At 46.6% G+C, this 26989-nt stretch overlaps 1 protein-coding gene across 10 annotated transcripts in view; it reads right to left on the bottom strand.

Annotated features, from left to right (window-relative positions):
* Nucleotides 1-11612: 11612 nt before the first annotated feature.
* Nucleotides 11613-26989, bottom strand: part of LOC116812333 (phosphoserine phosphatase) — a 40612-nt gene continuing 25235 nt past the window's right edge. For 9 of the 10 annotated variants that reach the window (XM_058444710.1, XM_032757999.2, XM_058444711.1 and 6 more), the window contains 5 exons: nucleotides 22164-22322; nucleotides 20667-20801; nucleotides 18667-18812; nucleotides 16434-16582; nucleotides 11613-12423 (listed from right to left, as the gene is read on the bottom strand). In XM_058444710.1, coding sequence (XP_058300693.1) covers nucleotides 12316-12423; nucleotides 16434-16582; nucleotides 18667-18812; nucleotides 20667-20801; nucleotides 22164-22303 — 678 coding nt within the window. In that variant the 5' untranslated portion in view covers nucleotides 22304-22322 and the 3' untranslated portion in view covers nucleotides 11613-12315. The remainder of the gene's footprint in view (nucleotides 12424-16433; nucleotides 16583-18666; nucleotides 18813-20666; nucleotides 20802-22163; nucleotides 22323-26989) is intronic. The other variant, XM_058444723.1, reaches the window with a different exon arrangement.

The following is a 26989-nucleotide window of genomic DNA, read 5'->3' on the forward strand; positions in this document are numbered from 1 at the left end:
CCACGTTTGGATTTTTTTTTTTTTAATTCTGAGAATGACAGACATGTGCTGTGAATGACCCTGTCACTCTTGCAAAATAGCTTGTCACAAAGGATTGAAGGAAGTGAGGAAGTCAGCTGGCTTCTGGGGAAAATCCCTCCGTAGGAACAAATTACAAGGCCCTGGGCAAGGTCATGCAGGCATGACCTTGTGCTGAGGGCAGCAGAAGCCAGTGGCAGAAGCAGACATGAGGGAGAGCGTGGTGGGACGTGAGCTCAGAGGTCACAGGGCTGGATCCCTTGAGTGATGGAGGCTATTAGAAAGACCCTAGTGGCCAGGCCCAATGGCTCACACTGGTAATTCCAACACTTTGGGAGGCCGAGGCCAGAGGATCCCTTGAGTGCAGGAGTTTGAGACCAGCCTGGGCAACATGAATGAAACCTCATCTCTACAAAAAATCGAAAAATTAGCTGGGCATGATAACATGTGCCTGTAGTCCCAGCTACTCAGGAGGCTGAGGCAGGAGGATTGCTTGAGCCCAGGAGGTCGAGACTAATGAGCTGTGATCGTGCCACTGCACTACAGCCTGGGCAACAGAGCTAGACCCTGTCTGAAAAATAATAATAATAATAATAATAATAATAATAGGCCGGGGACAGTGGCTCATGCCTGTAATCCCAGCACTTTGGGAGGTCAAGGTGGGTGGATCACAAGGTCAGGAGTTCGAGACCAGCCTGGCCAATATGGTGAAACCTCGTCTCTACTAAAAGTACAAAAAAATTAGCTGGGCATGGTGGCACATGCATCTAATCCCAACTACTTGGGAGGTTGAGGCAGGAGAAGTGCATGAATCCGGGAGGCAGAGGTTGCAGTGAGCCGAGATCACACCACTGCATTCCAGCCTGGGTGACAGAACGAGATTCCATCTCAAAAAAAATAATAAGGCTGGGCACAGTGGCTCCCGCCTGTAATCCCAGCACTTTGGGAGGCCGAGGCGGGAGCATCATCTGAGGTCAGGAGTTCGAGATGAGCCTGGCCAACATGGTGAAACCCTGTCTCTACTAAAAATACAGAAATTAGCTGGGCATGGAGGTGGGCACCTGTAATCCCAGCTTCTCGGGAGGCTGAGGCAGGAGAATCGCTTGAACCCAGGAGGTGGAGGTTGTAGTGAGCTGAGATCGCACCACTGCACTTCAGCCTGGGTGACAGAGCGAGACCCCGTCTCAAAAAAAGTGAAACTAGAGGAGCTCACCAAGGGAGTGACTGTAGTCAGAGGAGAGGATCAAGGTGAGGAGGAACCTGCAAAAGAGACTAAGAAACCACCAGGGAACTCAGCAGACACTCAAGCAAGTGAGGCGTCATGAGAGCCAAGTGAAGAAAGTCCGTCAGAGATCACCTCTGTCAAATGCTGCCAAAAGGCTGGGCCAGATGAGGTCCCCAGACTGATCATAGTCAGGTGTGGTGGCTCACACCTTTAATCCCAGCACTCTGGAAGGCTAAGGTGGGCGGGTCACCTGAGGTCAGGAGTTCGAGACCAGCCTGGCCAACATGGTGAAACCTCATCTCTACAAATAATACAAAAATTAGCTTGGCATGGTGGCATGCGCCTGTAATCCCAGCTGCTGGGGAGGCTGAGGCAGGACAATCACTTGAACTTGGGAGGCGGAGGTTGCATTCCAGCCTGGGTGACAGAGCAAGACTCCGTCTAGGAAAAAACAAAATTCATGAATTTAGCAACATGATGGTCACTAGTGACCTTTGATAAGGGCATTGTATTCTTGAGCTATATTATGAAATTATCACTTTATTTTAGCAATTCCTGCTCAGTTTGACAAGTCATTTTACTGAATTTCTATAGCACAATGAATCATCATTTTGTCCCACTATTAATTTTCTTTCTTTTTTTTTTTTTCTTTTTTGAGACAGGGTCTGGCTCTGTCGCCAGGCTGGAGTGCAGTGGCACGATCTTGGGTCACTGCAGTCTCCACCTCCCAGGCTGAAGCCATCCTCCCACCTCAGCTTCCCGAATAGCTGGGACCACAGGTGTGCACCACCACGCTCAGATAATTTCTGTATTTTTTTGTAGAGACAGGGTTTTGTCATGTTGCCCAGGCTGGTCTCGAACTCCTGGGCTCAAGTTACCCATCTGGGCCTTCCGAAGTGCTGGGATTACAGGCGTGAGCTACTGTGCTTGGCCACACTATTACTTTTCATTGGCAGTATTCAAAACTTCCAAACTCATTTTCTGTTTATTGGGTATAAGTCTGAGGAATATTACTTATAAAAGCCAACTCATTTTTCATTATCACACGTGAGGTTTTTAAGTCTGTTTCAAAAAGCAAGTGGGCCATACTATCAGCATCCCTACCACCTTTTTTGTTCTTTGGAGACAGAGTCTCACTCTGTCGCCCAGGCTGGAGTGCAGTGGTGCAACCACAGCTCACTGTAACCCTAAACTCCTGGGCTCAAGCAATCCTACCACCTCAGTCTCCCAAAGAGCTAGGACTACAGGTGTGCCACTATGCCTGGCTTTTTAAAATTATTACTGTTATTTTGTAGAGATGGCTTCTCACTGTATTGCCCAGGCTAGTCTCAAATTCCTGGGTTCAAGCAATCCTCCCACCTCAGCCTCCCAAAGCACTGAGACTGCAAGTGTGAGACACCGCACCCAGCCCTTACCACTTGTTAAAAGCCTTTCTAGAACCACTTTGCTCTCCTCCAAACTAGCCCTTGATAGAACCATCTTTTATTTTCACAGCTGCCTGTGAAAGACCCTTTTTGCAGTTCCACATTATAATTTTGCGTTAGTTTGGGATCTTTAGGATGGAGAGCACCCCTCTAGTGATTAGGAGAGACCCAAGATGGAAATAAAGATTTTGTTACTTACAGGTCCTGGGGGTAAACACCATGCCTGGAGGTCACACACGTGGGGTCAGGGAGCACAGACGGGGAGAAAAAGAGACGCATGGGCCAGTGCCTTTAGTGGGGTACAGAGCATTGCTCAAACAGATTTCCCTATGGGGAGTTTTCATTAGTGGATTTAAAGCAAGCATGATTGGGCACAGTGGTTGACACCTATAATCCCGGCACTTTTGGAAGGCCAACTCAGGAGGATCTCTTGAGTCCAGAAGTTCCAGACCAGCTTGGGCAACATAGCAAGATCCTGTCTCTACAAAAAAAAAAAAATCGAAAAATTTGCCAGTGTGGTGGTACACACCTGTGGCCCCAGCTACTCAGGAGACTGAGGTGGGAGGATCGTTTGAGCCCAGGAGGTCGAGGCTGCAGCACAATCTGTGATTAGTGAGGCCTAGGAGAGTGCATGCCCCCAGCCTGGCCTCTTAACCCTTAGGATGGGAGCCACATGAAAAATGTGTTAATATAGGTCAGGCGCAGTGGCTCACGCCTGTAATCCCAGAACTTTGGGAGGCCAAGGAGGGCGGATCACCTGAGGTCAGGAAGTCGAGACCAGCCAGGCCAACAAAGCAAAACCCTGTCTCTACTAAAACTACAAAAATTAGCTGGGTGTGGTGACATGCACCTGTAATCCTAGCCACTTGGGAGGCTGAGGCAAGAGAATCACTTGAACCTGGGAGGCAGAGGTTGCAGTTAGCTGAGATCATGCCACTACACTCCAGCTTGGGGGACAGAGTGCGATTTCATCTCAAAAAAAAAGAAACAAAAGGAAAAGAGGAGGGAGATTTTTAACTCAGTGTCTCTAGGCAGTAGCCTCCCTCTGGGACAGCCTATACCACAAGATAATGTTACTTTCCCACCCTTTTAGTGTTCTATAAGTAAAATCTTTAGAATGGCTTGTATTTCTAGGTGACTAAAACAATATATATATATTTATTTCTTCTCTTTCTTTGGATGTTTACCTGACAAGCTTCTGCTGATAATCAAGTAGTTGTTTTGTTTTGTTTTTGAGACAGAGTCTTGCTTTGTCACTCAGGCTGGAGTGCAATGGCGTGACCTCAGCTCACTGCAGCCTTGACCTCCTGGGCTCAAGTGACCCTCCCACCTCAGCCTCTAGAGTAGCTGAGACTACAGTGCATGCATCATGCCTGGCTAATTTTTAAATTTTCTGTAGACACAGGGTTTCATTATGTTGCCCAAGCTGGTCTCAAACTCCTGGGCTCAAGCAATCCTCCTACCTGGGCCTCCCAAAGTGTTGAGATTACAGGCATTAGCCACTGCGCTTGGCCGCCCATTGCTTTAATGTAGGGCCTTTAAGATGGACAGCACCCCTCCAATGATTAGGAGAGGCCCAAGATGGAAATAGTTCATCACTTGGCCAGGCACAGTGGCTGATGCCTGTCCCAGCATTTTGGGAGGCCGAGGCAGGAGAATCGCTTGAGTACAGGAGTTGGAGACCAGCCTGGGCAATTTCTGTAGACCCTGTGTCTACAAAAAATTTAAAAATTAGCCAGGTGTGATGGTCTGTGTCTGTGGTCCCAGCTACCTGAGAGGCTGAGGCAAGAGGATCACTTGAGCCTGGAACATCAAGGCTGCAGTGGGCTGTGTTCGTGTCACTGTACTCCAGCCTGGGTGACAAAGCGAGAGCCTGTCAAAAAACAAAACAAAACGAACAAACAAACAAAAAAACAGTTTATCACTTAAAGGTCCTGGGGATACACAGCACTCCTGGAGGTCATACACAGGAGGTCAGAAAGAGACTTGGGGGCCAGTGCCTTTAGCGGGGTCCTGGGCGTCACCCAAGCAGGTTTCATGTGGGGATTTTAACTGGTGGGTTTAAAGCAAGCAAGTGGCCGGGCAAGGTGACTCACGCCGGCAATCCCAGCACTTTGGGAGGCGGAGGCAGATGGATCACCTGAGGTCAGGAGTTTGAAACTAGCCTGGCCAGCATGGTGAAACCCCTGTCTCCACTAAAAATACAAAAATTAGCTGGGCGTGGTGGTGGGCGCCTGTAGTCCCAGCTACTTGGGAGGCTGAGGTAGGAGGATCACTTGAGCCTGGGAGATTGAGGCTGCAGTACACTGAGATTGCACCACTGCACCCCAGCCTGGGCAACTGAGACACACCCTGTCTCAAAAAACAAAAAATAAAGCAAGCAGTCACGAGTTCCAGGAGGTCTTGCAGTGACTGAATGGTGGTCACTGCAGCATATCTGCACAGTCCATGTGGGGTGTGAGGGTCAGCGGGGCCTGCTGAACAGGCTGCATGGAACTGTCCCTCCGGAAGGTGGCCACCAGGGGGCAGTTGTGTAAGGCAGACTTCTGGATCCACCACACTGAGGAACTTGGGGGGTCCGGGGAGTAGAACTGGAAACAGTGTCAAGGGTGACTGAGTTGGCCTGGCACTGTGGCGGCTCACGCCTGTACTCTCAGCACTTTGGGCGGCTGAGGCAGGCAGATCACCTGAGGTCAGGAGTTCAAGACCAGCCTGGGCAACATGGTGAAACCCCATCTCTACTAAAAATACAAAAATTAGCCGGGCATGGTGGTGCACGCCTGTAATCCCAGCTACTCGGGAGGCTGAGACAGAAGAATTGCTTGAACCCGGGAGGAGGAGGTTGCAATGAACCAAGATCACACCACTGCACTCCAGCCTGGGCAACAGAGCGACACCTTGTCTCCAAAAAAAAAAAAAAAGAATGACTGAGCCCTGCTTCTGGTAGTAGAAAGTCCAACTTAAATTTCAAAAGGTTGGGCCAGACGCGGTGGCTCACGCCTGTAATCCCAGCACTCTGGGAGGCCGAGGCGGGCGGATCACGAGGTCAGGAGATCGAGACCATCCTGGCTAACACGGTGAAACCCCGTCTCTACTAAAAATATAAAAAATTAGTCAGGCAAGGTGGCGGGCGCCTGTAGTCCCAGCTACGTGGGAGGCTGAGGCAGGAGAATGGCGTGAACCCCGGGGGGCGGAGCCTGCAGTGAGCCGAGATTGCGCCACTGCACTCCAGCCTGGGTGACAGGGCGAGACTCCGTCTCAAAAAAAAAAAAAAAAGAAAAAAAAAAATCAAAAGGTTGCTGATGCAATATAAAGTTACAAGAATTCACTACAAATTTTTATTTTTTTTTTATTTTTTGAGACAGGATGTCACTCTGTCACCCAGGCTGGAGTGCAGTGGCAGGATCTTGGCTCACTGCAACCTCCACCTCCCGGGTTCAAGCAATTCTCCTGCCTCAGCCTCCCGAGTAGCTGAGATTACAGGAGTGCGCCACCAAGCACAGCTAATTTTTGTATTTTTAGTAGAGATGGGGTTTCACCATGTTGGCCAAGCTGGTCTTGAACTCCAGGCCTCATGTGATCTGCTTGCCTTGGCCTCCAAAAGTGCTGGGATTATAGACATGAGCCCACCATCCTGGCCTACAAATTTTTTTTTTTTTTTTTTTTTTTTTGAGGTGAAGTCTTGCTCTGTTGCCCAGGCTGGAGTGAAGTGGTGTGATCTCAGCTCACCACAACCTCCGCCTCTCGGGTTCAAGCGATTCTCCTGCCTCAGCCTCCCGAGTAGCTGGGATTACAGGAGTGCGCCACCACATCTGGCTAATTTTTGTATTTTGAGTAGAAACGAGGTTTCACTATTTTGGCCAGGCTGGTCTCGAACTCATGACTTCGTGATCCGCCCACTTCGGCCTCCCAAAATGCTGGGGTTACAGGCGTGAGCCACCATGCCCTGCTCTATAAATGTATTTCTTATTAAATGTATACTTACAGTTTCTTTCTGGGACATCATAGATGTTCAATAATAAGATGAATCAACAAAAAGAAAGGAGGGAAGAAGTAAAAGGAGAGGGGGAGAGAGAAGAGAATGAAGGAGAAGAAGAAGTATAGAGACTATCAGTTTTGGGATTTTGTTTTTGTTTTTCTGTGGAAACAGGGTCTCACTCTGTTGCCGAGGCTGGAGTGCAGTGGTGTAATTACAGCTCACTGCAGTCTCATCCTCCTGGGCTCAAGCCATCCTCTTGCCTCAACCTCCTGAGTAGCTGGGGCAGCAGGCATGAACCGCAACATCTATCTAATTTTTGCATTTTTTGTAGAGATGAGTCTTGCTACACTGTAAGGCTGATCTTGAGTTCCTGAGCCCAACATAATGAGACCCCCATCACTACAAAAAAATTAAAAAATAGATGAAAACCACTTGAAGTTTTTGCAAAACAGCCCTTCCATCTCAGGGAGTAAAATTTCTCCATTGTATTCATATGTCAGCACTTGTGACCACAGTGTTAAGTATTCACTTGGGGTGGATAATCCTGGCCTGCTAAATTGTTAACTCTCTAGTAATGCTTACAAGATAAAGAATGGTGTGGAAATCATTGCCTCGGGTTCCAGCTCTGAATGTGATCTCACAGCTGTCATTAACTCTGGTAGGGTATTTCCCAGCTGTTAAAGAGGACAGCAGGGCGGGGCGCCGTGGCTCACACCTGTAATCCCAGCACTTTGGGAGGCTGAGGTGGGCGGATCTCTTGAGGCCAAGAGTTTGAGACCAGCCTGGGCAACATAGCAAAACCCAGTCTCTACAAAAAAATACAAAAATTAGCCAGGCATGGTGCCTGTAATCCCAGCTATTTGGGAGGCTGAGGCAAGAGAATCACTTGAACCTGGGAGGCGGAGGTTGCAGTGAGCCCAGCTCGTACCACTGCACTCCAGCCCTAGTGACAGAGCGAGACTCCGTCTCAAAAAAAATAAATAAATAAATAAAAAGGACAGCAGTTTCTGTACTGCCGACCTTAGGACTGTGAGAATCACATGAGGAGACATGAAAACACCTTGCAAAATGTGAAAATAAGTACTGTGACTCATGGTTAGGTTTTCTGAAGCTGCTCATAAAGATTCTGAGGGTTGTAGGGTCAAAAGCCATCAGGTTCCTGTTACCGCTTCCTGAGGCCAATCTCTGGAATCTGCCGCTCTCTCCAATCTCTGGAATCTGCTGCTCCCTTGGGAGCAGCAGCCCCAGTGGGCCTCCCTGGGTGCCGTGGAGACAGACGCACTTTTCTCCAGTAGAAGAGAGAGAAATGGAAGAATCATTAAACCAGCAGTTAGGCCTGGGCACAGTGGCTCACACTTACAATCCCAACAATTTTGGAGGCTGAGAACAGAGGATCATTTGAGGCCAGGAGTTCAAGACCAGCCTGGACAACATAGGAAGACCCCCATCTCCACAAAAAATTTAAATATTAGCCAGGTGTGGTGGTGTGCACCTGTGGTCCGTTAGGAGGTCAAAGCAGGAGATCCGCTTGAGCCCAGGTGTTCCAGGCTGTAGAGAGCTATGATCTTACCACTGCACTCCTGCCTGAGCGACAGAGCGAGACCCTGTCTCAACAAAAAAATACAAATAAAAAATAAGTACCAGTTAAACCAGGAGAGAATGGAGTGGGTGGGAGCATAAAGTCATTTTTTTTTAAGCATATAAAAGCTTTAAAGGACTTTTATTGTTTCAACTTAATACCCTGACAAATTTCTGCTCTTGGCTTCATGATCCCAATTCTTAGCTCTTTCTATTTACATAAGCAGCGTTCATAATCAGAATGAACAATGGCGTTACACGGACAATTAACCATGCCTTTCTGAGTCCATCCTAGTGTAGACATGTGCATAACTCCTGGGAGAGCTGTTCCGTAGCTGTTTCCAGCGAGTCCAGAGTTCAAAAAGTGTGAAAGGGGTTAGTGCAGTTCTTGCATCATTTCAAACTCACTCTTCTAACACAACAAAGCAGGGATTGTCTGAGATGGCAGCTTTTGGCTGGTTTGCTGAGAGCTGGGCAGCCTGTGGGACCAGCCCCCCTTATAAAGGGTTCCATGCGGCCATCAGTATTTCTTGGAGGATCAGATCCCTCTGAGCCAAATTCACGTCCACCTTATGTTCAGGCCACAGCCCCGTGGATGGGCTCTGAAACCACCTTTGCATGCTTGTGAAAGATGGACCAGAAAATAAAAATGAGAACCCAGGAGGCGGAGGTTGCAGTGAGCTGAGATTGTGCCACTGCACTTCAGCCTGGATGACAGAGCGAGACTCTGTCTCAAAACAAACAAACAAACAAACAAAAAACGGAAAAAAAAAACCAGACACACACACATAAATGAAACCACGTTTGCAAAAACTCTAACAAGTGAAATGTAATTTAACCACCTCCCATCTCACCTTTAGCCTTCAAACTGCCCTTAATCATAGCCAGGCTTGGACCAAGCTAAACTGGGAGACATTTAGTTTATAGCTTAAATGATAATAGCTTGGCTGGGCGTGGTGTCTCACACTTGTAATCCCAGCACTTTGGGAGGCCGAGGCGGGAGGATCACGAGGTCAGGAGTTCGAGACCGGCTTGACCAACATGGTGAAACTCCGTCTCTACTAAAAATACAGAAAAAAATTAGCCGGGCGTGGTGGCACATGCCTGTAATCCCAGCTACTCAGGAGGCTGTGGCAGGAGAATCACTTGAACCCAGGAGGCGGAGGTTACAGTGAGGCAAGATTGCACCACTGCACTCCAGCCTGGGTGACAGAGCGAGACTCATCTCAAAAAAAAAAAAAAAAAGATACTAGCCCTTCCCCAAAACTCAACCGCCTTCCTAAAGCTAATGAGAGACCACCAGGCAAGGAGGATGAGAGAAGCCGAAATTCTCCCAAGGTGTACACATAAACACCATTTCCAGTTATTATTCCAGAGGGCAGGCACAAGATTTGCAACTCCCCGTTACTCCTACAGGTTACATCATGACTGTAGAACCTAAGATTGGCCTTTTGAGATGTCTTTTCAGGTTTTCACATTTTTTTTTTTTTTTTTTTGAGACAGAGTTTCACTCTGTCACCCAGGCTGGAGTGCAGTGGTGTGATCTCTCCGCTCACTGCAGCCTCTGCCTCCTGGATTCAAGTGATTCTCCTGCCTCAGCCACCCAAGTATGTGGGATTACAGGTGTGCTCCACCATGCCCCACTAATTTTTGTATTTTTAGTAGAGATGGGGTTTCACCATGTTGGCCAGGCTGGTCTTCAACTCCTGATCTCAAGTGATCTGCCCCCCTCGGCCTCCCAAAGTGCTGGGATTACAGGCGTGAGCCACCATGCTTGGCCCAGGTTTTTTCATTTCTGACCATCAGTGGCTCCACCTGGATCCGATGACCTCCCTACCCCCACCGCCCCACCACCTCACCCCACCCCACCCCATGGCCCCAGCCAGAAGCGAATCCCCTGGCCTGCCAAAGTATCCTTGAAAAAGTCTAGCCTCCGAATTTTCGGGGTGATTGATGTTAAGAATAAAGCTCTGGCCTCCTGTTCGGCCGGTTCTGCATGAACTAATCTCTGTCTCTATTGCAATTCCCCTGTCTTGAGAAATCGGCTCTATCTGGGCTGTGGGCAAGAAGAATCCGTGGGGCAGTAGCAGCTGTGATGGTCAGACAGTGAAAACCAGTGGAGGCTCGGTCCTCCCACCCGCCCACCCATGGCCTGCTCCTGCCATGCGCACCGGGCAGTGCAGAGGCTGACACCGTTTGCAGCACTTTTCAAGGTCCTGGCATGCCTGGTCCTGCCCAGAGCTTGGCACTCCTGAAAGTGCAAACATAGCAAAACAGTTTCTAGGAGAGCGGCCAGGAGGCATTCACAGTTGGGAACAACGGCCTCATTGTTTGGAATCCATTTAAATGTTGCCAAACCTATTTCATGTCTCTCCTTCAGAAACTGATTTGGAGGAAATTTGATTCATCTGATTTGCTTATGTGGCCAAATAATATTTGGTTGAATGATAAATTTTTCAACTAATTCTCAATATTAAAACCTTATGGCTTTTTCTACTGAATTATCCAACAGTATCCACTTCCTAACCCCATGGCTTTCCCCTCCCATTTTTCCTCTAGGGAGGGTATAGAATCTTACACATTCAGAGCATGTTCTGAAATTTCCCTTGCTTGGCTCTGCTCAAAATAGACATAAACCTGGCTTTCGAGTATTTCCAAGTCATTTATACAAAAGAAATGGTTTATATAGGCTGTTAGGAGTTATTAATATTTAACCGATTTAGGGGAAAATGCTGGCCTTTGTGATTAGTAGAACTTTTTATTTCTTTTACTTTATGTGATTTTCGAATATCCTTTTTTTTTTTTTTTTAAGAGACAGGGTCTCACTCTGTCACTCAGTCTGGAGTACAATGGCGGAGTCACAGCTCACTGCAGCCTCGAACTTCTGAGTTCAAGGCATCCTCCCATCTCAGCCCACCAAGTAGCTGGGACTACAGGTGTGTGCCACCACATCCAGCTAATGTTTTTATTTTTTGTAGAGACAGGGTCTTGCTGTGCTGCCCAGGCTGGTCTCAAATTCCTGTCCTCAAGTGATCCTCTTATCTTGTCCTCCCAGAGTGCTGAGATTACAGGCGTGAGCCCAAATATCCATTTTTCAATCAGTACTTTTGTTTAAGACTCTATTGTTATATTGGAGGAAAAACAAAAAACAAAAAACCTTTGTAACATTTCATATATGACAAATCCCAAGAAGTAAAAAAAAGGACTTTCCAGGTCCCAGGGCTTCAGGAAGTGGGAGTGGGCTCATGGGTTGAAGACATTGTGCCCAGCACTAAGCAAAGTGGAGTCTTAAGCCTGTTTCTTGCCTGGGGGCTGTTTATGCTTCAACACAGTACCTGAAATATTGGGTATTCCAATATGCAAGAGGCAGAACTGCAAATTCCACAAATCCGTTCTGACATATGGATAAACTTTTATTGACATACCAAAGGGAAACCAATATTCACTGAAGGCTGCCGAATCTGTATTTCTAAGAGTAAAGGTGTTTAATTGACTCTCCACTCTTAAAACACTTTGTATGAAATATAGCTACGAATATACATAAATAATTCAGATTATAAAACTCTCCAGGAAATTGGCTGGGCGCGGTGGCTCAAGCCTGTAATCCCAGCACTTTGGGAGGCCGAGGTGGGCGGATCACAAGGTCAGGAGATCAAGACCATCCTGGCTCACACGGTGAAACCCCATCTCTGCTAAAAATACAAAAAATTAGCCGGGTGTGGTGGTGGGCGCCTGTAGTCCCAGCTACTCGGGAGGCTGAGGCAGGAGAATGGTATGAACCCGGGAGGCGGAGCTGGCAGTGAGCCGAGACCACGCCACTGCACTCCAGCCTGGGCCACAGAGCGAGACTCCATCTCAAAAAAAAAAAAAAAACTCTCCAGGAAATCAATAGTCATCATATAATACTGGAACTACATTAAAAAAAAAAAAAAAAGCAATCTTCTAGGAGTCCTAACTGTAGTTTAAAGTACAGATCATCTGTAACAACTTTCTATATCAAGTTGTAATAGGCAATTGTAAGCAAACAGTATCAATCTGTGTAACTTGTAAAAATTCATCTGAAGTTGTTTGGAGCTGTACAACAATGGATGTTATTCTTCCAGTTCTCCCAGCAGCTCTACAAAATCAGTGATATACCATTTGGCGTTATCCTTGACTTGTTGCCTGATCACATTTCCTCCAAATCCAATGAAAGCATCCTAAGAAGAAAAGAGAGAGAAATGATTTTTATTTTTATTTATTTATTTTTTGGAGTCTCGCTCTGTCGCGCGGGTGGAGTGCAGTGACACAATCTCGGCTCACTGCAACCTCTGCCTCCTGGGTTCAAGTGAATCTTGTGTCTCAGCCTCCTGAGTAGCTGAGACTCCAGGTGTGCCCCACCTCGCCTGGCTACCTTTTTGAATTTTTTGTATGGTCTTGCTATGTTGCCAGGCTGCTCTCAACCTCCTCCTGCCTCGGCTTCCGAAGTGCTGGTTATACAGGTATGCTCCACTGCACCCATCCAATTTTGTCATTCCTTTTTTGTTTTTTGAGACAGGGTCTCACCCTGTCACCCAGGCTAGAGTGCAGTGGCACAGCCATGGCCCACTGCAGCCTTGAATTTCTGGGCTCGAGTGATCATCCTGCCTCAGCCTCCTGAGTAGCTGGGATGACAGGTGGACACCACAATCCCTGAATAATTTTTTAGAGACGGAGCTTTGCCATGTTGCAGCTGGTTTGAACCTCTGTGCTTAAGCAATCCTCCTGCCTCGGCCTCCCAAAGTGCTGGGATCACAGGCATGAGCCACCGCTCCTGGGTGATTTTGTCATTTCTTGAAAATGAGATTGGGAGCTCCCTGAGAAATCTCTTCATTTTACTTTTATGTATTCCTCATTAAACTAGTAGCCCAATGTTCACTACTTAGACAACCCCAACATTGGTTATAAATTATCTAAGCTAACAGTAAAAAGACTCAAAGGCGGCTGGGTGTGGTGGCTCATGCCTGTAATCTCAGCACTTTGGGAGGCTGAGGTGGGTGGATCACCTGAGGTCAGGAGTTTGACACCAGCCTGGCCAACATGGTGAAACCCTGTCTCTACTAAAAATACAAATTAGCTGAGCGTCAGGGTGGACGTCTGTAATCGCAGCTACTTGGGAGGCTGAGGAAGGGGAGGCTGCATGACCAAATCCCCATTGTACTCACCTAGGCGAGACACGAGACCTCAAAAAAAAAAAAATTCAAAGGCTGGTGATCACACTGTAACCACACTTGGGGAGGCCTAGGCAGGCAGATCACCTGAGGTTGGATTTAGACCACCTGGCGGAATAGTCTTGCTCTGTCATGCCCAGGCTGGAGTACAGTGGCGCGATCTTGGCTCACTGCAACCTCCCGCCTCCCCGGTTCAAGAGATTCTCCTGTCTCAGCCTCCCGAGTGCTGGGGTTATAGACGCCCACCAACACGCCTGGCCAATTTTTGTATTTTTTAGTAGAGACAGGGTTTTGCCATGCTGGCCAGGCTGGTCTCAAACTCTTGACCTTAGGTGATCCACCCATCTCTGCCTCCCAAAGTGCTGGGATTACAGGCGTGTGTCACCTTCGCGCCTGGCCAAAAAGGTTATTTTTAACCCTTTTTCATTCATCATTCACAATGATGTTTTTTTTTTTTTAGACAATTCACAAAGAGTATGAATTTTTTTTTAAAGACAATCCCTATTTTTAGATCTCAGGAAACTAGGGGTAAAAACTTCAGGACTATATATATATATATTTTTTAAAATGGAGTTTCGCTCTGTCACCCAGGCTGGAGTGCAGTCACGTGATCTCAGCTCACTGCAACCTCCACCTCCTGGGTTCAAGTGATTCTTGTGCCTCAGCCTCCTGAGTAGCTGCAATGATAGGTACCATCACCACGCCCAGCTAATTTTTTTGTATTTTTGTAGAGACAGGGTTTCACCATGTTGCCCAGGCCGGTCTCAAACTCCTGGCCTCAGGTGATCCACCTGCCTCAGCCTCCCAAAGTGCTGGGATTACAGGTGTGAGCCACTGCGCCTGGCCACACTATATTTTTGGTGTAGTTTTTCTTAACGTTAGAATGACATGGCAAAGGCAAAGCCCTATGTGAAATGGACACATCTGATATTTATTACACTTGCTATATAGCACTTGATTATATACACACACACACACACACACGTATATATATATTTTATATATATACGTGTGTGTGTGTGTGTGTGTGTGTCTGTGTGACACACAGGTGACACCTGGGTGACAGAGTGAGACTCTAAGAAAAACAAAACAAAACAATATATATATACACATATATATATGTGCATATATATGTATATATATACACATATATATATGTGCGTATATATGTATATATATACGCACATATATATATAGCATTGATTTTAAAATGCTTAGAAATAAAATCCCTGGCCAGGCATGTTGGCTCACACCTGTTATCCCAGCACTCTGGCAGGCCAAGGCAGGAAGATCACTTAAGCCAGGAGTTCAAGATTAGCCTGGGCAACATAGTGAGACCTCATCTTTACAAAACATAAACAAAATTAGATGGGTGTGGTGGCATGCGCCTGCAGTCCCAGCTACTCAGGAGGCTGAGACGGGAAGATTGCTTGAGTCTGGGAGGTCGAGGCTGCAATGAGCTGAGACTGTGCCACTGTACTCCGGCCTGGGTGACAGAGCAAGACCCTGTCTCAAAAAATAAATAAAACCTCTGCTAGTCTCAGAAAATGATGTTAATTCAGAGGAATAAAATGCTGTGGTGGTGTCAGATGCAGTGGCGCACGCCTGTAATCCCAGCTACCAAGGAGGCTGAGGTGGGAGGATCGCTTGAGCCCAGAAGTTCAGGGCTGTGATAAGCTATGATCGCAACACTGCACTCCAGCCTGGGCAACATAGCAAGACCCTGTCTCCAAAAAATAAAAATAAATAATTAAATAAAAATAAAATGCTCTGATATGTTACTGGTAAATCATATAATCTCTGCAAGCCTCAGTTCCCCTATCAGTAAGAAGAACACAATATTTGGTCGGGCACGGTGGTTCATACCTGTGATACCAGCACTTTGGGAGGCCAAAGCAGGGGAGATCGCTTGAGCTCAGGAATTTGAGACCAGCCTGGGCAATATGGCGTAACTCTGCCTCTACCAAACACACAACATCTTAGCTGGGTGTGGTGGAATGCATCTGTGGTCCCAGCTACTTGGGAGGCTAAGGTGGGAGAATCACTTGAACCCAGAGGGCGGAGGTTGCAGTGAGCTGAGAGCACACCACTGCACTCCAGCCTGGGTGACAGAGTGAGACTCTAAGAAAAACAAAACAAAACAAAACATAATATTTGACTTCACAGGGCTGTTATGAAGATTAAATGAGATAATGTATGAGGAGCTAGTATATAAAGTATAAAATGATGTTAAAATCTTGGTTATAAGAGTTGTTGATGGTATTATTTGGGGAAATGAAATCAACTCATTGAGCAAGCACCTAGGCTAAAAGGTGGTGCCCATCCTACAGGGATAAGGCATTGTTAAAAGTTTTAAAAGGTTTTTAGTTCTTTATTCACAACTTTTCTTGGGTTTGCACAAAGTTGACAAAACAAGATTGAATGTGTTTTATTATTTCATTTTTATCTTGTAATGAGAGTTGTTTTTGTTTAACTCCTGAATTAAATCTTATGTAGTTCTAAATCAGCTGTTTTTATTTTATTTTATTTATTTATTTTGTAGAGATGGAGTCTCACTATGTTGCCCAGGCTGGTCTCAAACTCCTGTGCTCAAGCCATCTTCCTGCCTCGACCTCCCAAAGTGTTGGGATTATAGGATGAATCAGCTGTCTAAAACAAAAGTACGGCCGGGCACGGTGGCTCACGCCTGTAATCCCAGCACTTTGGGAGGCCGAGGCAGGCAGATCACCTGAGGTCAGGAGTTCGAGACCAGCCTGGCCAACGTGGCAAAACACCGTCTCTACTAAAAATACAAAACTTAGCTGGCACGGTGGCGTGTGCCTGTAATCCCAGCTACTTGGGAGGCTGAGACACGAGAATGGTTTGAACCCGGGAGGCGGATATTGCAGTGAGCCGAGATCATGCCACTGCACTCCAACCTGGGCAACAAGAGCAAAACTCCATCTCAAAAAAAATAAAGAAATAGTAAATAAATAAATAAAAGTACAACCTGAAAAAAAATTAGCATCCTTAATACATACAGCAGGAGGACAGGCTTCCATGTCTGTGGCACCATCTCCGATCATGATTATTTTCTTAAAATGAAATTTTTCCTTTAAAAGTTTAATCACTTTTCCTTTTCCACCAGATTCGGCTGTTGGCTGGGTCTCATCAAAACCTGCATATTCACCTTAAAAGAGCAGTAAAAACAGGGTTAAAGACCCAGAGAAATATCTGACCAGTGCCAGCTTTCTGCATAGATGATATCTTCACTTAAATGTCACTGAGAAGGCTAAAAATGGCCCTCGGTAAAGTCAGACAGCCTGGAGCTCCACACCTGTTCCTGGGAATAAACAAGCTTTGCTTTGCTTTTATTTCCTTTTATGATTATGATTATGATTATAGAAATGGGGTCTTGGTATGTTGCCCAGGTTGGTCTGGAACTCCTAGGCTCATGTGATCTTCCTGCCTCGGCCTCCCAAAGTGCTGGGATTACAGGTGTGAGCCACCACACCCAGCCAACCTTTGCTTTTAAATTATAAATATCATTTGTAGAGATGGCTCTATTAGGTCATAAATACCTAGGAGTGAATTTGTTGTATCCTTTAAGCTTCCAGTAATTCTCAAACCTTGTTGAGGTGGCAGAACACCATAAAATAGTAATAGCAAATTAATTAATTAATTTATTTTTTGAGACAGAGTATCACTCTGTTGCCCAGGCTGGAGGGCAATGGCATGATCTCGGCTCACTGCAATATCCGCCTCCCAGGTTCAAACCATTCTCATGTCTCAGCCTCCCAAGTAGCTGGGATTACAGGCGCACACCACCACACCAGCTAAGTTTTGTATTTTTAGTAGAGACGGGGTTTTGCCACGTTGGCCAGGCTGGTCTCGAACTCCTGACCGCAGGTGATCAGCCTTCCTCGGCCTCTCAAAGTTCTGGGATTACAGGCATGAGCCACCACACCCTTCCTTAATATATTAAATTTAAAATGTTAATATATTATGTCACCCAAGAGGAAATTCCAGCGTATTTTTGATCAATTATTTCTATTTTTACAGTAGTTACCACACACATTCTTGACTTCTTTTCAATTATCTCTATCTCTAGATCATTCAAGAATGTTCTATTAACATACAGTGGCTCACGCCTGTAATCCCAACACTCTGGGAGGCCGAGGCGGGTGGATCATCCGAGGCCAGGAGTTTGAGACCAGCCTGACCAACATGGTGAAACCCTGACTCTACTAAAAAAAATACAAAAATTAGCCAGGTGTGGTGGTGGGCGCCTGTAATCCCAGCTACTCGGGAGGCTGAGGCAGGAGAATCACTCACACCCAGGAGGCAGAGGCTGCAGTGAGCCGAGATGGAGCCACTGCACTTCAGCCAGAGCAACAGAGTGAGACCCTGTCTCAAAAAATAAAGAGAAACTATATATATATATATATATCTCGCTATCAGTCACTCCTTGATGTAACTGGCAATCTGAGATAATATAACAGCTGTGGCACTGCTGTGGACCAGAGAGAGGACAGGAGGCTTCCCCAAGGGCTGTAGTTCAGTAATCCGTTAACAAAAGTCTCCCTTCTAAAGTCTCTGTCTTGCTTTTTTTTTTTTTTTTTAAAGACAGAGTCTCACTCTGTCACCCAGGCTGGAAGTGCAGTGGCGAGATCTCAGCTCACTGCAGCCTCCGCCTCCCAGCTTCAAGTGATTCTCCTGCCTCAGCCTCCCAAGTAGCTGGGACTATAGGCATGTGCCACCACACCCAGCTAATTTTTGTATTTTTTTTTTTTTTTAGCAGAGTTGGGGTTTCACCATGTTGGCCAGGCTGGTCTTGAACTCCTGACCTCAAATAATCATCCCGCCTCAGGCTCCCAAAGTGCTGGGATTACAGGCGTGAGCCACTGTGCCCAGCCAAAAGTCTCCTTCTTGAGTCTAAATTGCTTCAAATGCACAGAAGCTCCCATAAAGTTGAAATATAACATATAGCAAAGTAAGTCATAGGGGGCTTCGTAGGAATTAATGTTTCACGAAATGCAGACATTTATGTACAGACAGGTGATGCTATAGATACCAAAGCTAGGACAGGTGATGACCTAAGTCTATTTCGCTGAGCAAAGGGTACCAAAGGGCAAAAGACATCAATTAAGAGAACCATTCATCTCAATATTTAACTCTGATGTGACTGTTCAAGTTGCATTCCAAAAGACATTACCCAGAATACTGAATAATGAAACTGCTAAGAAAGGGAACATGTTACTATTAACATCTTACCGTGAAAGTAGAATTTCAGCCTATTGGCAAATACATTGGTTGCTGGGATATTGAGCTTTGAAGCAACATGCTCTACAATACTCCTAAAGCCACCAGATATTAGGAAAACCTGAACATTTCGCTCCTGTAGGCGACTTACCAGCTCCCTGCAAAAATAAAATACAAAATACCAAACACTGAGTAATACAAAAAGAAAAAAAAATGAAACGTGAAGAGGCAACTAAGATATATTTTCTTCTCTTGAATGCATTTGCCTGAGGTATACTTGACAAGGTATACTGCCTGGGAAGTTAATGTTTTATATATGTTTTTCTTTTTCTTTTTTTTTGAGATGGAGTCTCGCTCTGTCGCCCAGGCTGGAGTGCAGTGGTGCGATCTCGGCTCACTGCAACCTCTTCCTACTGGGTTCAAGCGATTCTCTTGCGTCAGCTTCCCAAGTAGCTGGGACAACAGATGTGCACCATCACGCCCAGCTAATTTTTGTATTTTTAGTAGACATGGGGTTTCACCATGTTGGCCAGGATGGTCTCGATTTCTTGACCTTGTGGTCCGCCCGCTTCGGCCTTCCAAAGTGCTGAAATTACAGGTGTAAGCCACCACGCCTGGCCAACTTTTTTTGTATTTTTAGTAGAGATGGGGTTTCACCATGTTGGCCAGGCTGGTCTTGAACTCCTGACCTCAGGTGATCTGCCCGCCTTGGCCTTCCAAAGTGCTGGGATTACATGCATGAGCCACCATGCCCAGCCTTATATATGTTTTTCTAAATGCACTTAGAAATCAATGGGTAGGGTTTGGCTATTTTAGGAAACTGTTCCAGAACTCTATTCTGCCCATGGACCCAGAAAAACACAAGGTGAGCTCAAACAAGGAAAGCTTAGGTTTTCCCTGGAGAAAGAGGAAAGGCAGAAACAGACAGGACCAGACAACCAGCCACACAAGACCACGTGTAAGTGCCAAAAGAACCACACTGCCCATGCCTTTAAATCCAGCAGTTTGGGAATCCAAGGTAGAAAATCACTTGAGGCCAGGAGCTTGAGAACAGCCTGGGCAACATAGCAAGACCCCTATCTCTACAAAAAATATTTTAAAGGCTGGGTATAGTGGCTCAAACCTATAATTCCAATACTTTGGGAGGCTGAGGTGGGAAAATTGATCATTTGAACCCACAAGTTCAAGACCAGCCTGGGCAACATAGTGAGACCCTGTGTCTATAGAAAATTAAAAAAAAATAATTAGGCATGGTGGCCTACGTCTGTAGTCCCAGCTACTTAGGAAGCTGAGGCAGGAGGATCCCTTGAGCCCAGAAGGCTGATGCTGCAGTGAGCTGTATTCAGGCCACTGCACTCCAGCCTGGGTGACAAAGCGAGACCCTGTCTCTCAAAAAAAATTTTTTTAAAAAAATTAGCTGGGCATGGTGGCATGCACTTGTAGTCCCCACTACCAAGGATAGCCACTTGACCCCAGGAGTTCAACGCTGTAGTAAGCCATGATTATACCACTGTACTCCAACATGGGCAACAGAATGAGACGCTGACTCTAAAAAAAGTAATAATAGGCCGGGTGCAGTGGTTCACAGCTATAATCCCAGCACTTTGGGAGGACCAGGCAGGCAGATCACTTGAGGTCAAGAGTTCAAGACCAGTGTGGCCAACATGGCGAAATCCATCTCTGTTAAAAATGCAAAAATTACCTAGGTGTGCTGGTGGGCACCTGTAATCCCAGCTACTCGGGAGGCTGAGGCAGGAGAATTGCGTGAATCTGGGAGGCAGAAGTTGCAGTGAGCTGAGATTGCACCACTGCACTCCAGCGTGAGTGACAGAGTGAGACTTCATCTCGAAAAAATAAATAAAATTTAAAAAAAAAATTAAAAAATTAAAAAATTAAAATGAAAATAAATAAACCACCCAGAGGGCTCTCTAAAGGAATAGTTAGATGCTCTCAGGAGGATGTGCCCCTCAACATTGGTGCTGAAATACACCTAGAGCAGGGGCTCCTCTTACCTTATGCCGGGGGTCAGGTGTGGGGGTTGCTCTGTTATGAGTCTCTGCACATGCTCCCTGGAGGGCTGGATGAGGGCTAAGCGCTCTGTGAGAGCAGCTTTGAAAGGCACTGCCCCGCCCATGGCTCGCCGTGTCCTAGGAGGGAGACCCAAGACCCAACAGTCAGGCCAGCCAGGTCCGATGTCCTTGAGGTTAACATGCCTTACTGCCCTGGGACTGCACGACATCCACCAAAAGGAAGATGCTACCAAGAACCCCAGTGTGCAACAGACAGGCTTTGCTACTAGCAGAGCAAGGCCTTGGAATAAACTTTTGAAGGATTGCTTGAAAATAACATTAACAGGCTGGGTGCAGTGACTCATGCCTATAATCCCAAACACTTTGGGAAGCTGAGGTGGGCAGATCACCTGAAGCCAGGAGTTTTGAGACCAGCCTGGCCAACATGGTGAAACCCCATCTCTACAAAAAAAAAATGCAAAAATTAGCGGGGCCTGGTGGTGCGTGCCTGTAATCCTAGCTACTTAGGAGGCTGAGGCAGGAGAATTGCTGGAACCCAGGAGGTGGAGGTTGCAGTGAGCCAAGATCTCACCACTGCACCCCAGCCTGGATGACAGAGTTAGATTCCATCTAAAAAAAAAAAAGGCACATAGCTTATCCATAGGTATTTTTCTTGCAAGCTGTGAGCTGTCGTAAATCAAGAAAGAGACCAAAGGTTAAACATTCTTCCATGAAAGGCAGTTGAAAATGAAACAGTGTCCGGGCGCAACAGCTCATGCCTGTAATCCCAGCACTTTGGTAGCCCAAGGTGGGCAGATCACGAGGTCAGGAGTTCAAGACCAACCTGGCCAACATGGTGAAACCCCATCTCTACTAAAAATACAAAAATCAGCTGGGCGTGGTGGCATGCGCCTGTAATCCCAGCTACTCAAGAGGCTGAGGCAGGAGAATTGCTTGAATCCAGGAGGCAGAGGTTGCAGTGAGCCGAGATTGTGTCACTGCACTCTAGCCTGGGCAACAAAACGAGACTCCGCCTCGAAAAAAAAAAAAAAAAGAAAATGACATGGTGCATGACTGGGGGACTGAGACTGCAGAGGGAGGTGCCCAGCTGCAGGGCGGGAGGGTAGGAGGGAGGCCAGGAGGGAGAGAGGGGCTCTGACCCAGGATCCACCAAGAGACTCTGAACCTTTCCAGGGAACCACTAAGGCCACACTTTCAACCATGACACAAAGCCACTGGACACTTGGGCCCTGCCCCCCAGGCCATCTTCTTTAGTTAGTGATGATCGTCATTCCCCAGTCAAGCTAAGAACATGTCTTATCCATGTTTGTTTGCCATAAATATTTATATAAATGAATGAATATGTCAAATTCAGCTCTAAGGGATGAAAGAAAAAGCCTAGTGCTCATGTTCCATAGCCAGGGTCTAGCACTTCATCCAAAACAGTCACTCTTTAGAAAGTCTTTATCATTTCATAAAGTGAATAAATGCTATCCCTACATTTCTGACACTGCGTCCTCAACGCCACAGATTTTGGCTAGCTCATCGATTCCTTCTTCTCTGATGACTGTGCTGTCAACATCAAAACACACAGCATCTGCTGAGTAGAACAGCTTCCTCAGCTCTGAGTGGGAGACCATCGTTGGAAGAATTTTCCTCCTACAAGAAAAAAGATAAATGTATTTAAAAGATAAATGTATTTAAAGACATCAAATAAAATTATGAAAAGATCCCACCTTGCCTACTAAGCCAATCTAATTTGTGTCAAAGTCAGTGCAGGCCACATAAGAGTGTACTCACAGATTCATTTGTTTTTCCTTTTCTTTTTGTTTACTTCCCACACTACACCAGTTTCCTCTTTCTTTCTTTTTTTTTTTTTAGGTGGAGTCTTACTCTGTTGCCCAGGCTGGAGGGCAGTGGTACGATCTTGGCTTACTGCAACATCCACCTCTCAGGTTCAAGTGATTCTCGTGCCTCAGCCTCTTGAGTAGCTCAAATACGTGTGCCTCCTTGAAGCCTTCTTTCTTTTCTTTTAGATATATATATATATTTCTTTTCTTTTAGATATATAAATATATATTTGACCTAATTGTAGCGAGGAAGCAAGCATTAAAGTGGAGGTGTGCATAAGGCTCTATGGGAACACAGGAAAAATGTTTAGCCTTATCTATGAAACAGGGCTTCAGACTGGGCGCAGTGGCTCATCCCTGTAATCCCAGCACTTTGGGAGGCTAAGGCAGGAGGAGAATTGCTTGAGGCCAGGAGTTCAAGACCAGCATGGGCAACATAGAGAGACCAAGTCTCTACTAAAAATAATAATACAAAAAATTAGCTGAGTGTAGTGGTGCACACCTGTAATCCCAGCTACTTGGGAGACTGAAGCAGGAGAATTACTTGAATCCAGGAGGTAGAGCTGCAGTGAGCTGAGATCGTGCCACTACACTCCAGCCTGGGCAACAGAGCAAGACCCTGACTCTAACTAAAAGAAAAAAAAGAAGCCTTCAAGGAGGCACAGGTATTTGAGCTGAATCTGACAGGAAAGTGGCCCTCTGAGTGGGTTGTCAAAGGGCAGGGCATTGATTTGGCATGTGCTGGGAGGAGAGGGAGGGGGGTGGAGACAGGGAGGCTTGTGATGGCAGAGGGAGGAGTGTGAGCAAAGACAAGGAGGAGGAAGCAGATGACCTGCTGGAAGCTACCCCATGGCTTGGCCCAGGGGCCTGGCTGTGCATCAGGAGTTCAGACTAAGTAGGTCCTAGGGCCAGGCTAAGGAGTTTAGACTTTAACTTCCAGATACTGGGAAAGGCTTTAAGCCTCAGGAAAAAGGTCAGAGCTAAATATGAGGGCTAAACATACACAATGTCGCCAATGTACAGGGGCTAGTTGAAGACATGGTCTGATTAAAGTCCAGGAAGAGGCTGGGTGCGGTGGCTCACGCCTGTAATCCCAGCACTCTGGGAGGCTGAGGCGGGAGGATCACTTGAAGCCAGGAGTTCAAGACCATCCTGGCCAACATGGCAAAACCCCATCTCTACTTAAAAAATAAAAATTAGCTGGGCAGGATGGCGTGCACCTGTAGTCCCAGCTGCTCAGAAGGCTGAGGCAGGAGAATCTCTTGAACCTGGGAGGCGGAGATTGCAGTGAGCCAAGATCATGCCACCGCACTCCAGCATGGGGCCACAGAACGAGACCCTGTCTCAAGAAAAGAAAAAATCATAAAAATAAAGTCCAGGGAGAATAGAGAAAGGGAGAAGAAATGAATGCTAAGGATAGAGCCTGCAGGACCACCACCTTTATGTCCTGACTTGAGCCTGGGAAGGAGAAGGAAAATGGTGAAGGTACAGGAAGAAACTCTGGGAGGCACACTGCTACAGAAGCTGCAAAGGACAGAGAGTCAAAACCAATTTTTTTTTTTTTTTTTTTTTTTAGACAAGTTTTCGCTCTGTCATCCACGCTGGAGTGCAGTGGTACAATCATGGCTCACTGCAGCCTCCAAATCCAGGGCTCAAGTGATCCTCCTGCCTCAGTCTCCCAAGTAGCTGGGACTACAGGTGCGCACCACTATGTGTGGCTACTTTTTAAATTTTTTTTTGAAGAGATGGGGGTCTTGCTATGTTGCCCAGACTGGTCTTCAACTCCTGGACTCAAGCAATCCTCCCACCTGGGTCTCCCAAATTGCTGGGATTACAGGCATGAGCCCCCATGCCTGGCCTTTATTTTTTAGAAAATCTTTGGACTAGAATTAGGATGAAAGGGACCCTCAAGATTGCCTAGACCAGCCTCCCATCAGAGACTAATATGTCATATACAAGGCTACATAGATGATGTAAGTAATCTATATTTAGAATAGACTGTGGTTAAAAACAGACTCAAAGCAGCTGAACAACCCACTGCTCAACTGATTTCCAATCAATGCAGTTGGCAGAATAATGCCATTTAAAGTTGACCTGGAAAAAAAAATATTTTAAGTCAGGGGTCAGCAAACTATAGCTTGTAGGCCAAATCCACCCTGCCACCTGGTTTGGTATGGCTCACAAGTAAGAATGATTTTTACATTTTATTTTACTTTGCTTTTTTTTTGTTTGTTTGTTTGTTTGAGACAGAGTCTGGCTCTGTCTCCCAGGCTGGACTGCAGTGGTGCGATCTCCACTCACCGCAAGCTCCGCCTCCCGGGTTCACGCCATTCTCCTGCCTCAGCCTCTCCAAGTAGCTGGGACTACATGCGCCCGCCACCAGGCCCGGCTAATTTGTTGTATTTTTAGTAGAGACAGGGTTTCACCATGGTCTTGATCTCCTGACCTCATGATCCGCCCGCCTCGGCCTCCCAAAGTGCTGGGATTACAAGCGTGAGCCACCGCGCCCGGCCTACTTTACTTTTTTTGAGACAGGATCTCATTCTGTCACCCAGGCTGGAGTGCAGTGGTGCCATCATAGCTCACTGCAGCCTCAAACTCCTGGGCTCAAGTGATCCTTCCATCTTGGCCTCTTGAGTAGCTGGGACTACAGGTGTGAGCCACCATGCCTGGCTGATTTTTACATTTTAAACAGTTGAAAAAAAAAAAATCAAAAGAAGAAGAAGATTTTTTGACATGTAAAAACTAATGAAATTCAAATTTCAGGCTGGTTGCAGTGGCTCATGCCTGTAATTCTAGCACTTTGGGAGGCTGAGGTGGGAGGATTACTTGAAGCCAGGAGTTCAGCACCAATCTGGGCAACATACCAAGACCTCATCTCTACAAAAGTATTTTTAAAATTAGCCAGGTGGGCCGGGCGCGGTGGCTCACGCTTGTAATCCCAGCACTTTGGGAGGCCGAGGCGGGCGGATCACGAGGTCAGGAGATCGAGACCACGGTGAAACCCCGTCTCTACTAAAAAATACAAAAAATTAGCCGGGCGTGGTGGTGGGCGCCTGTAGTCCCAGCTACTCGGAGAGGCTGAGGCAGGAGAATGGCGTGAACCCGGGAGGCGGAGCTTGCAGTGAGCCGAGATTGCGCCACTGCACTCCAGCCTGGGCGACAGAGCGAGACTCCGTCTCAAAAAAAAATAAAAAATAAAAAAAAAATAAAATTAGCCAGGTGTAGTGGCATGCACCTACAGACCTAGCTACTCAGGAGGGTGAGGCAGAAGGATTGCTTGAGCACAGGAGTTTGAGGCTGCAGTGAGCTACGACCATGACACTGCACTGCAGCCTGGGTGACAGAGTGAGACCCTGTCTCAAAAGTAATAATAATAAATAAAAATGAAATTCAAATTTCAGGGTCTATTAATAAATCTTTTTTTTTTTTTTTTTTTTTTTTGAGAAGGAGTCTCGCTCTGTCACCCAGGCTGGAGGGCAGTGGCACAATCTTGACTCACTGCAACCTCTGCCTCCCAGGTTTAAGCAATTCTCCTGCCTCAGCCTCCCAAGTAGCTGGGATTATAGGTGCATGCCACCACGCTCAGCTAATTTTTGCATTTTTAGTAGAGATGGGGTTTCACCATGTTGGCCAGTCTGGTCTTGAACTCCTGACCTCAAATGATCCTCCTGCCTTGGCCTCCCAAAGAACTGGGATTACAGATGTGAGCCACCGTGCCCTACCAGAGCCACCGTACCCGGCCATTAACATAATGTCTTTATTACATAATTTATGCCCTTCACAATCTGGCTCCTATGCCTATGTATTTTACCAACCTCATTCCGCACAAATACACATACGCACACACACATTTTTACACACGCACATTATTCACATGCACGCGTGCGTGCACACACACACATTTTTTTTTATTTTGAGTTAGGGCCTCACTCTGTCACCCAGGCTGGAGTGCAGTGGTGCAATCTCAGCTCACTGCAACCTCTGCCTCCCTGGCTCAAGCGGTTCTCCCACTTCAGCCTCCTGAGCAATTGGGACTACAGGCAGGCATGATGTCTGGCTAATTTTTTGTATTTAGTAGAGATGGTGTTTTACCATGTTGCCCAGGGTGGTCTCAAACTTTTGGGCTAAAATGATCCATGGGACTTGGCCTCCCAAAGTGCTGGAACTACAGGTGTGAGCAACCGCGCCTGGTGACACACACCATTTATGGCTCAAGGAATACTAAGGGGTTTTTTTTTTGAGACGGAGTCTTGCTCTGTCACCCAGGCTGGAGTGTAATGCAATGGCGCAATCTCGGCTCACCGCAACCTCCCCATCCCGGGTTTAAGCAATTCTCCTCCCTCAGCGTTCTGAGTAGTTGAGACTATAGGCACATGCCACCACATCCGGCTAATTTTTGTATTTTGAGTAGAGACGGGGTTTCACCATGTTGCCCAGGCTGGTCTCGAACTCCTGACCTCAGGCAATCCACCT

This window comes from Hylobates moloch, unplaced genomic scaffold, assembly GCF_009828535.3.
Source record: "Hylobates moloch isolate HMO894 unplaced genomic scaffold, HMol_V3 SCAFFOLD_1, whole genome shotgun sequence".
NCBI lineage: Eukaryota > Metazoa > Chordata > Mammalia > Primates > Hylobatidae > Hylobates > Hylobates moloch.